We start from the raw sequence: 12,054 nt of genomic DNA, 5'->3' as shown, positions 1-12,054 counted from the left end.
TTCCCCACGAGGCAGAATGGGTCCAAGGAATCGAGAACTCCAGGGCCTCAGCCTGGATGAGGGCGGCCATTTTGCGCGCTTTTCGTGGACTCTCGTGCTTGTGCGCACCGAACGAGGGGACAGCAACGTCGACGAACGTACTGCGCAGGCGCGCACCACGTACACCGCACCATGCATGCGCGGTGGCGCAGTGAACGTACTGACGCTACAACGTGCGGCAACTGTGCCCCGCCCATTTAAAGCGGCAATGTCCTGCCAAATCCCGACAATGCCTGAGATGTGGCAAACTGGGCCACTATGCTGCTTTATGCAGATCAGCTCGGCCTGCCAATTCGTATCGCTCCGGCCAAACTCACAGGAATGTCCGGGCCATTCAACCCATGGTCACCGAATCCGATGCAGACCTACTACCCTGATATTGACACCGAGGACCCGAAGGCGCCTTTTCGAGTCGGTATCGTTAGAAAAAACAGGGTGTCCCCGAAGCAAAGAATCCAGCCTCGATCGGTATACAGCATCGATCCAGACGATGAGTGGTGTGCCACCCTTACGGTCAAGCGGTCCCAAATACGATTCTGCCTGGACACTGGTGCCTCCGCCAATCTCATTGCGCGGTCTGACCTCCAAAACCTTCGTGTCAAACCAGCCATCCTCCCATCAGCCTGCCAGCTATTAGATTAGAATGGCAATGCCATTGCTTCAGCGGCTCGTGCCAACTTGAAGTGACGCACAGGTCACGCAAAGCCATCCATCCCTTTGAAATCATGGGCTCCTCGAAAGCCTCGCTGCTTGGCACGCAGGCATGCAAGCTGTTGAACCTAGTTCAGAGAGTTCACTCTCTCTCTCCTGCTGATGCATCTGCCTTTCAGGACACTGACTTCAGGGCGCAGCTCGATGCCATTATCAACCAGTACCACGATGTCTTCGAGGGCATGGGCATGCTCCCGTACACCAACAAGATTTTATTAAAACCGAATGCCACGCCTGTGGTGCACGCACCTCGCAGGGTCCCAGCACCCCTTAAGGACCGCCTCAAGCAGCAGCTGCAGGACCTCCAGAACCAAGGAGTGATTTCCAAAGTCACGGAACCGACCGACTGAGTCAGTTCCATGGTATGTGTAAAAAAGCCTTCCGGCGAATTGAGAATCTGCATTGATCCCAAGGATCTAAATCGCAATATTATGAAGGAGCATTATCCAATTCCCAAGTGCGAAGAGCTCACATGTGAGATGGCTCGCGCCAAGCTCTTCACCAAACTCGACGCCTCAAGAGGATTCTGGCAAATCCAGCTCGATAAATCCAGCAGGAAACTTTGCACATTTAATACCCCCTTTGGCAGATATTGTTACCACAGGATGCCGTTCGGGATCATATCTGCATCAGAAGTGTTCCATTGGATTATGGAACAAATGATGGAAGGCATTGAAGGTGTTCGCGTCTATGTCGATGACATAATCCTTTGGTCCACCACCCCGCAGGAGCATGTTAGTCGTCTCCCGCGCGTATTCAGACGTATTCATGAGCATGGCCTCCGCCTCAACAGGGCCAAATGCTCTTTTGGTCAGAGGGAACTCAAGTTCCTCGGGGACCACATCTCCCAATTGGGTGTGCAGCCGGATGCGGACAAGGTAGCTGCCATCACAGCTATGAAAACACCAGAGGACAAGAAGGCGGTCCTCCGATTTCTGGGCATGGTCAATTTTTTAGGGAAATTTATCCCTAACCTCACCTCTCATACCACGGTTCTCAGGAACTTGGTCAGGAAGACGACAGACTTCCAATGGCTCCCTGCCCACGAGCGCGAATGGAGAGAACTCAAAGCAAAACTCACCACGGCCCCGGTCTTAGCTTTCTTTGATCCAGCAAAGGAGACCCAAATTTCGACCGATGCCAGTCAATCCGGCATTGGGGCAGTGCTCCTTCAACATGAAGAGGCCTCATCATGGGCCCCCGTTGTATATGCGTCATGTGCGATGACCCCCACGGAGCAGCGCTAGGCGCAGATAGAAAAGGAGTACCTGGGCCTTCTGACTGGTGTGGTTAAGTTTCACGATTATGTCTACGGACTTCCTCAATTCACCGTCGAGACCGACCATCGCCCGATGGTCAATATAATATAGAAAGACTTGAACAATATGACGCCTCGCCTCCAGCGTATTCTTCGCAAACTCCGGCGATATGACTTCCAGCTGGTATACACCCCAGGCAAAGACCTCATCATTGCTGACACTCTCTCCAGGGCAGTCAACACTCCATGTGACCCAGCGGGATTTGTCTGCCAGGTTGACGTCCATGTGGCATTTGCGGCCTCCAATCTACCTGCCTCGGATGAACACCTCGTCCAAATACGCCACGAGATGGCGGCTGGCCCCTTGCTACAGCGTGTCATGCGCCACCTAACGGACGGGTGGCTCAAGGGCCAATGCCTTCAGTTCTATAATGTCGGAGATGATCTGGCGGTAGTAGACGGGGTTTTTCTAAAACTGGACCACATTGTCATCCCGCATGGCATGCGCTAACTTGTCCAGGAACAACTACACGAGGGCCACCTTGGCGTGGAAAGGTGCTGCCGACGGGCCTGAGAGGCAGTGTACTGGCCCGGCACAGTACTCAACTGCCCCACTTGTCAGCGCTTCCAGCTGGCCCAACCATGTGGACCCTGCATCCCCATGAGTTGGTCACGTCGCCATGGACCAAGGTGGGCATCGACCTGTTCCACGCGCTGGATAGAGACTATGTCCTGAACGTGGTCTACTTTTCGAATTACCCGGAGGTGATATGGTTGCACAACATCACCTCGTCTGCAGTTATTCGTGCATGTAAAGAAACATTTGCTCGACACGGCATCCCGCTCACGGTTATGTCGGACAATGGCCCCTGCTTCGCCAGCCAGGAATGGTCCAACTTCGCCAGGCGGTACAATTTTGCCCATGTGACATCCAGTCCCCTGTACCCCCAATCCAACGGCAAAGAGGAGAAGGGAGTACATATAGTCAAACGGCTCCTATGCAAGGCTGCCGATGCTGGGTCCGATTTCTACCTTGCCTTGCTGGCCTATCGCTCCGCCCCGCTGTCCACTGGCCTGTCGCCAGCCCAGTTACTCATGGGTTGTACCCTGAGGACGACAGTGCCGTCCATCCATGTCCCAGACCTCGACCACGTTCCGGTCCTTTGCCGGATGCAGCTGTCTCGTGCACAGCACAAGGCGGCTCATGACTCCCGTGCAGCTGATCTCCCTGCTCTGGCTCCAGATGACAACGTCCGCGTCAATCTTCCAGATGGGGGCTGGTCTGCAACCACTGTTGTCCTTCGGCAGGTGGCCCCCCGCTCGTTCCTGGTTCGTCTACCGGATGGCTCTATTCTGCGCAGCAATCAACGCGCCCTTCGTCTTGTTCCATGCTCGCCACGTGATCCTCCACTGTCGCCTTGCCCTCCTGCTGACCCTGCCACGGACTATGCAGAGCTCCCTGTCACTCTGCCTCCCCCTGACTCTGACGCAGTCCAGCCCGCTCCTGAACCGGCGGCTCTCGACCCACCCTTGAGGCGGTCAACCAGAATTCGTCGTCCACCTCAGAGACTTAATTTGTGAACTTTGCGGACTTATAGACTCTCTGAATTGTTTTGTTGATTTGTTTGATCGTTTCCCTGGTTTATATATAATGTTGATCTCGTTATTCTTGTTGCACACTGCTTCTCTGCACCAGGCACCTTCCCATGTAAATAGCTTAGTTCTCATGTACCTAGAGCTGTAAATATGTCTTTGCACCCCACACGTAGTTAGGAACATTCTCACCACACATTATTTATTGCCACATGCATACATTCTTTTATAAAAGGGGGGATGTCATAATATACACCAGTATATCATGGTGCAGATACACACACACAGATGGACACACAGCAAGACCAATCAACACACACAACACCGCAGCCAATCACCAGTTAGAGCACACTCACTATAAAGACAGGGGGCATCAGAGTTCCCGCTCATTGGGGATGCAGCCTCCTACAAGTACAGAGCTTACAGCTTACAGCACAGATCCTCACCATGTGCTGAGTGCATAGACTGGTTCGGACAGGCATAGGTCTTTAGTTTAATCTAACATCGTGTCAACCCACAGTGAAAGTATGTTCAACAGTTTCTAACTTAATAAAATAGTGTTGCACTATTTTAAGTGTTGGTGGCCTGTATGTGTTCCACGGATCAAGTTCCAACATCAAGTATATGTTGGGTTTTAGCCTGTACAGGAGCAACATAAGAAACAGAGTTGATGGGCCTGAATAATAGGCCACACCAGGAACGAAAGCAGACGGTCGCTTAGAAAAAGTGCTGACAACCTGTGTGGCATGTCCCAAGCTTCATCCTTGGCCTGGGCTATTTTCCTGGATTGGGCCACTTAAGACCAGTTGAGGTCAGCTGGAATTTCCCAGTTGGCCTCTGGTCCTTGAAGGCAGTGCGTTCCAATTTAACTTCCTGGAGGGGATTTCTCAGCAGCAGACAGTGGGTCAGTGTTTGAGGCAGGCCTTGAATTCCTCCCTGCCTGCCTGGATGCAGCAGCAATCACAGGCCGCAGTGCGGAGGGGCTCAATCCCAAGCAGTGGCCTGTCTGCAAAAAGCCATTCTTTAAAAAGTTGGAGAGTGGGAGGCTCCATTTTAAATGCACCCTCCCTCACTTTGCTGCAGCTTTCCCCCGATGGGCTCTCTGGCTTCGAGAACCCATCCACTGGTCATCACTCCAGGGAACGTCACAGTGAGTGACTGCTCCCACTCAGTGCTGGCTTCTTCACCCACATCTGAAACTGGCAGTGAGGTTCAGGGAAAATGCAGCCCTCTGGCCAGAATTTCACGCTGCTCCCTTGGCGGCATCTGAGGCTGGTGGGTGGGGGGGGGGGGAGGGGGGGGGGGAGGATATTCCCTCTGGATTACCACTAGCCCTGACCTGGTTGCAATTTTACACTAGTGTGGCCAGAGCCTCGGATGGGAAGCCCATCCTTGCCCAAATTAAGGCCCTTAAGTGGCCACATGTGGGCTGGTTTAACTCAGTGGGCTATACAGCTGGTTTGTGATGCAGAACAAGGCCAGCAGCGCGGGTTCAATTCCCGCACCAGCTTACCCGAACAGGCGCCGGAATGTGGCGACTAGGGGCTTTTCACAGTAACTGCATACGAGTGACAATAAAAGATTATTATTATAATTGCCGTTTCCTGCGCAGCCTCAATTTTTAAGTAAGAGCTCTTACAACACCGGGTTAAAGTCCAACAGGTTTGTTTCAAATCACTAGCTTTCGGAGCACTGCTCTTCCTCAGGTCCCTTTAAGGATCAGTGCTCCGAAAGCTAGTGTTTGAAACAAACCTGTTGGACTTTAACCTGGTGTTGTAAGACTTCTTACTGTGCTCACCCCAGTCCAACGCCGGCATCTCCACATCATGGCTACCATCAATGTTTAAGCCCAGCGGATGGATGACAATCAGGGAGGGGAAGGCGGGTGGGCTCCTCCATCCATAGCCCCTGTCTGACAGGGGGCGTCCGCCCCTTAAGTCCCGTGATCTGTGGACCTCCCTCTGCCCCAGCTAACCTAACCCCTGAGATCCTTCCGACCCCCCACTCACAATCCCAGGCTGGAACTGCTAAGGTAGCACTTTTTGTTTGACAGGAATCAGTACTGCGGGTGCTCTATGTTGGTGCAGGGGTATGCGGGGGGGGGACGGGGGGGGGGACTGAGAGGGCGAGGACCCTTATCAGTGAGTTAGGGCATGGGGGTTGGGGGGGGGTTTGGGGTCAGGTTGGCGGTGTCAAAAGATCGGGAAACCATTTAAAAATGGTGTCCTGATCTTTCCCTGCACAGAGGTGTTCTGGCGAGTGGAGCTTATCACTGCAGCAAATGGGACTAAATGTGGCCTGGGACTGATCTACCCAAATCGCCATTCAATAGCGTGGTGTTTCTCAGCGCTCTGAGCGCAGGGAAACACCCTGGCAGTCGCGTGCTACAGGACTTGTTCTTTTGCCACAGATACTGCCAGAGCCTCTGAGTATTTTGAGCATGTCCTGATTTTATTTGAGACTTCCAAGACCACATTATTTTCATTTTGTGTTGTCGCCTTTCTCTGATGACTGCTCTGTTCTGTTGTTCCTTTATTTCCTCTTTTTCAAACTAAACCTAAATTTCGACGTAGGCCGGGATCCTCCAGTCTGGCCAAAGGTGGGTTTGATGGGGGATCAGCCTGTGAGCAACGCAAATGGTCAATGACTTTGGTGGGACCAGAACATCCCACTGGTGGCCAATGGCAAGGTCCTCCACCGCCAGAAAACCCACCGTGGGGGCGTCCGTAAAATTCCAGCGATGGCCTCTGCCTCAATCATTATCTTTAGTCGTGCATTCCACAGCCTCATAAGACTCAGTGTAAAAAAGGATTCTCCTGCATTCTGCCCTAAACCTTTAGAATTTTGACATATCTATCGCTGTTTGTTTGTGACCCTGAACCATTACAAATGGTCTACTGACCAACCGGTCCCATCTCTTCATCATTTTAAACACCTCCATCACGTCACTTCACAATCTCTGTTCCAATAGAAACACAAGTCAATCTTTCTGAATCTCTGTATTTGCCTTTCTTTAAATCAGGCAACATCCTATTTCATCTGTGCTGTCCCTCCATTGCCTGAACATCCGAAATCTATATAAACAAGGTGCTTCAATTCTGAAATCGTACAGGCTGATTGTTACGGCCTGAATTTTCAGCCAGGGTAGCCAGCCTTGGGAGAAGGTGCCCGCAAAGGTGGGATCGCCATTGCTGGAGGAACGAGTGCAAGCTAGAGTCGGGCCAGTTGAGCCGGGTAAGAGGTCGGAGGTGGCCATAGGGATTACCAGGTGCCGAAGCTGGCTGTTTGAAAGGCCCACCTCAGTATTTTGGCACTTCAACCCTCACCCCTCATGCCCCCTCACCCGCCTCACCATCCACACTCCCATGCCACCGCAGCCCCGCCAGTCACCCATGGTCCCCTATTCCCCAATGCCAAACTATGTCCCTCCACCTCCCCCATGCAAAGCCATGGCACTTCCACGCCCATTGATCCACTATCCACTGTCCAAAACCAATGAACCCTATAGTGATGATAGGATCTGTAAAAAAAACAAAGCTTTTAAAAAAGTAATTTATTCATTACTTGCTACTGTGTTTAAAAAGGTAATTTCACTACAAAGCGATAAGAGTGTTAATCATCCAAACACAGTAATGTTTTAAAAATTCGTACATGGGACATGGGTGTCGCAGGCTGAGCGCACATCTCCAAAAATCTGTCCTGGTCCACCCACGTCGACGCTACCACCAAGAAAGCACAACAGCGCCTATACTTCCTCAGGAAACAAAGGACATTCGGCATGTCCACATTAACCCTTGCCAACTTTTACAGATGCCCCATAGAAAGCATCCTATCGGGCTGCATCACAGCCTGGTATGGCAACTGCTCGGCCCAGAACCGCAAGAAACTTCAGAGAGTCGTGAACACCGCCCAGTCCATCACACGAACCTGCCTCCCATCCATTGACTCCATCTACACCTCCCGCTGCCTGGGGAAAGCGGGCAGCATAATCAAAGACCCCTCCCACCCAGCTTTTTTAAAAATAAATATTTTTATTCTCCTTTTTCACATTTTCTCCCACATTTACACCCATCAACAATAAACAATAATCAGCAAGATATGTCAGTCCCCATAATAACAACGATCCCATCTACCCACCAACCCCCAAACCTCAACCCGCATGTTTACATAAACAAATGACAAAAAGGAATCAGGGATTACCCGTAGTCACCCTTAATCTTACACAGCTCCCCCCCCCCCCCCCCCGCCCCCCACCCCCAACTAATGTTCGATGTTATCCAGTTCTTGAAAGTGCACAATAAATGGTGCCCATGACTTGTAGAACCCCTCCGAGCTTCCCCTCAGTTCGAACTTAACCTTCTCAAGGGTCAAGTATTCCAACAGGTCCCCCCGCCACGCCAGGGCACTGGGTGGAGAGGCTGCTCTCCATCCCAGCAGGATCCGCCTTCGGGCGATCAACGAGGCGAAGGCTATGATATCTGCCTCCGCTCCCGTTTCCAACCCTGGCTGGTCCGACACCCCGAATATGGCCTACTGGGGACCCGGGTCCAGTTTCACATGCACCACCTTGAAAATTACCCGAAACACCTCCTTCCAGTACTCCCCTAGCTTTGGACAGGACCAAAACATATGAACGTGATTCGCAGCCCCCCCCCCGCCCCCCCCCCCCGGCAACACCCACACACACCCTCTACTCCTTCAAAAAATCGGCTCATCCTTGCCCTCGTGAGGTGTGCTCGATATACCACCTTCAGCTGTATCAGCCCCAACCTTGCACATGAGGTGGAGGCATTCACTCTCCGGAGCACCTCACACCAGACCCCCTCCTCTATAACCTCTCCCAGCTCTTCCTCCCACTTTGCTTTGATCCCTTCCAGTGGTGCCTTATCCTCTTCCAGAATAGCTCCGTACACCGCTGACACTGCCCCCTTCTCCAGTCCCCTTGTCGTCAACACCTCCTCCAGCAATGTGGAGGCCGGTTCCTCTGGGAAGCTCTGTATCTCCTTCCTGGCAAAATCACGAACCTGCATGTACCTAAACTCTTCTCCCTGCTCTAGCCCATACTTCGCTTCCAGCTCTCTCAATCCTGCAAACCGACCCCGAAGAAACAAATCTTTTAGCGTCTTACTCCCCTTCTCTTCCCATTTCCGAAATCTTCCATCCCACCTCCCAGGCTCAAATCTGTGGTTCCCCCGAATCGGCATTTCCCTTGACCCTACCCCCAACCCGAAGTGTTGGCGAAACTGCCTCCAGATTTTCAATGAAGCTATTATTACCGGACTCCCTGAATATTTCCCGGGAGCTATCGGGAGCGGCGCTGTTGCAAGTGCCTTCAGCCCTGACCCCCTGCACAAACTCTCCTCCATTCTGACCCACTGAGAATCAACCCCTCTGACCCAGCTCCGCGCTTTCTCCACATTCGCCACCCAGTAGTAGTACAAAATGTTCGGGAGCCCTCCCAACCAGCTTACTCAGTCTTCCAACTTCTTCCATCGGGCAGGAGATACAGAAGTCTGAGAACACGCACGAACAGACTCAAAAACAGCTTCTTCCCCGCTGTTACCAGACTCCTAAATGACCCTCTTATGAACTGACCTCATTAACACTACACCCTGTATGCTTCATCCGATGCCGGTGCTTATGTAGTCATATTGTATACCTTGTGTTGCCCTATTATGTATTTTCTTTTATTCCCTTTTCTTCCCATGTACTTAATGATCTGTTGAGCTGCTCGCAGAAAAATACTTTTCACTGTACCTCGGTACACGTGACAATAAACAAATCCAATCCAGGTGCTGCTCTGAAATAATCTTCTCCCATTAGAAATTCCTCTTTGTTTTCACTCAGTGACATTGAATTTACTTTGCCACTTTTTTGCCCATTGCATCTTATTGGTAACCATTTTTGCAGCTTTACTTTATCCTCAGAATTAATTACCGTGCCTCCTCTTTTAGTCTCATCTGCAACTTCTGCGTTCAAAGTAATACAAGCCAGCAATCTGTCTTCATAGTTTAACCTGCTAAATTGGCATCATTCTGGTGAATCGCACCCAAATAGATCCTTCCGGACTTGCGGTGAGCGCGGGAAATAAAATGAAGTCTGACTAAACACCCTGTACCAACTGAAGTATAATTTCCTCCCCTTTTTAAACAAATGCCCTTGAAATGATGTTCACCTACAACAAGAGAAAGTGAAGTCAATGAGAATATAACGTATATATATAAAATAATACAATATTGAACAAATATATATATAATAATATATAAAGTTACACACACAGCAAACACAGTTTACCATTGAACATTTTAAAGAATATATAAACTTTTGGAAACTATTCCATCATCTATCTTATTTCGGAAAAGGTATTTAGTAATTTTTTTACAATATTTCTGTAGAAGTACCAGGATTGTATTTTTCAGTATTAACAAGATATATTAATCTCTGGCTAATAATAATATGTTACGACTGTTGTAAAGTTTAGTAACGCACTGGTTGAAACCTTTCTTTGTGGTCGCTGCCTATCTTTCAGTTGAAGTCAAAGTTGATGTGACAGCCCCTGACAAGGAGAAGGAGAGAGAGAAGGAAAACCTTTCACCAAATGGCAAAGTCAGCCCTATACCCCCCTGTAAGGCCAACGGGAGCACAAAGCACATCGAGGAACGGCCCATCACGATCGACCTCGACCAGAATCCAAAGGACATGGTAGAGATAGCAGTGTGCCATGTCAATGAACTCCAGGATGGACAGTAAGTATCAGTACATGAGTGGCCACCGACACAACAATGAGACATCACCTATATTTTACCAGGGAACCGTCCACAAGTGAGTCAGTCCAAAGGGCGAGATTCCAGTTGGAATCCTCATTTTGAACAACTCTTAACGAGACTCTAGGGCAGGAGGGATAGAGTCCAATGTCACTGTTGGTTCACAGTTATCATCTACCACTGAGCCTTACCTTCCTTATTAATTTTCCATTTCAGAAATTATTGCTCAAAATCCGAGTAGGGTTGCCAACTGTGATTAAATGTGTCCCTGAAGGTTTCATCACATGACTTGGCCCCAGGCTCCAACCATTAGTCGGCCAGCACTTCCATCCTTCTGACGCATTGGGCACAATCCAATGGCCACGCTGTGTCGGAAAAGCAGCTCCCCGCAGCGCAGCGTGGCCGATAAAAGCCGGGAGATCCCGCTCCCGGGATCTACTCGGCTTGCAACACTTTGCGAGGTCCAATGCGATCTCGCAAGGTGTTGTGATATAAATTGTGCCCATCGTGGGCGGGATCATTTTTTGGCAAATCTGCATAATAGAGTGAGACAGCTAGCCTCACTTTAATGTGCAGATTCCCGAACCCCCTGAGGCTTCGGGATTCATTCCCTTCACTTCAGAGACCTTGGGCGAAATTCTCCTACCCGCCCCGCCACATTTCTGCGCCGACCGGCCGGCGGGAGTCTCCGTAACACCGGCCGGTCAATGGGGTTTCCCATTGTGGGGCACCCCCACGCCGTCGGGAAACCCCCGAGCGCCGGCAGAACGGAGACTCCCGCCGGCGGAGAATGACGCCCCTTGAGTGAGCGCTGTTCAGCACTGGTCCCCACAAACGGAATGGATTTGGAAGCCCCCAGCTGCATGCCCTTTGGGTAGGGTGGTGCCCAGGCATTGCTGGTGCCACCTGGGCACCCTGGCAGTGCCAGCCTAGCACCATGGTCGTGCCACCTGTATGCCAACCTGGCACTGTCATGGTGCCCAGGTGGCACTGCCAGCTGGCATGGGTGGTGCTAAGTTGGCAATTTTGTGCATGTGTGATTGGGCTGGGGGTGCCCTGGGTGGGGTGGTGTTGGGTGCTGTTCGGGCTGGGTGGGGTCCCTTTGCATAGTGTGTTCGGACTGGGGGGAGGTCGGGGATCGCTTTGGGTCTCGGATATCAGGACGCCATTTAAAAATGGCGTCCCCATCTCTCGCTACACTGGGGATTTCTGGTGAGCAGAGCTTCCACTGTACAAAACGTGGCTATGTGCGGCCCCTTGTACAACGCGAGTTGCATTGAATAACCATGTGTTTCTCGGCACTGCGAGCGCCGGGTGACACGCAGCTAAACACGCTCGCTATGGAACTTTGTTCCCTTTAGGGAGAATCGCGCCCATTGTCTCCCATGGCCATTAACATATATAGTCCACCCCCTCCTAATATTCAAAGGCATCCAATACCTGAAAGTGTACTATGAATGACACCCATGAATTGTAGACCCCCACCCCCCAACCTCCCTCCACACAGATTCCTCTCCTCCACTTACTCCTGTAAACTCCTCCCCCCAGTATAGGTTCCTTCCCCCAACTTTCCACCCCGGCTAGACCACTCGGACCCTGTTCTGCCAGGCTCCGATGGCCGCAGCCCCTCCCCCCACCTCACTCCCGTTCACTGGCCGGCTTAAACCGGCCAGCGTGGAGGCCCCTGCC

General features: G+C 51.3%; 1 protein-coding gene across 7 annotated transcripts in view; it reads left to right on the top strand.

The window, feature by feature from the left end:
- aifm3 (AIF family member 3) overlaps window positions 1-12,054 on the top strand; it is a 183,116-nt gene that overhangs the window by 89,940 nt on the left and 81,122 nt on the right. For all 7 annotated transcript variants that reach the window (XM_072498001.1, XM_072497999.1, XM_072497995.1 and 4 more), the window contains one exon: window positions 10,131-10,347. In XM_072498001.1, coding sequence (XP_072354102.1) covers window positions 10,301-10,347 — 47 coding nt within the window. In that variant the 5' untranslated portion in view covers window positions 10,131-10,300. The remainder of the gene's footprint in view (window positions 1-10,130; window positions 10,348-12,054) is intronic.

This window comes from Scyliorhinus torazame, chromosome 1, assembly GCF_047496885.1.
Source record: "Scyliorhinus torazame isolate Kashiwa2021f chromosome 1, sScyTor2.1, whole genome shotgun sequence".
NCBI lineage: Eukaryota > Metazoa > Chordata > Chondrichthyes > Carcharhiniformes > Scyliorhinidae > Scyliorhinus > Scyliorhinus torazame.
Note: the sequence above shows the minus strand (reverse complement) of the source record. Positions and strands in the feature narration are given on the sequence as shown.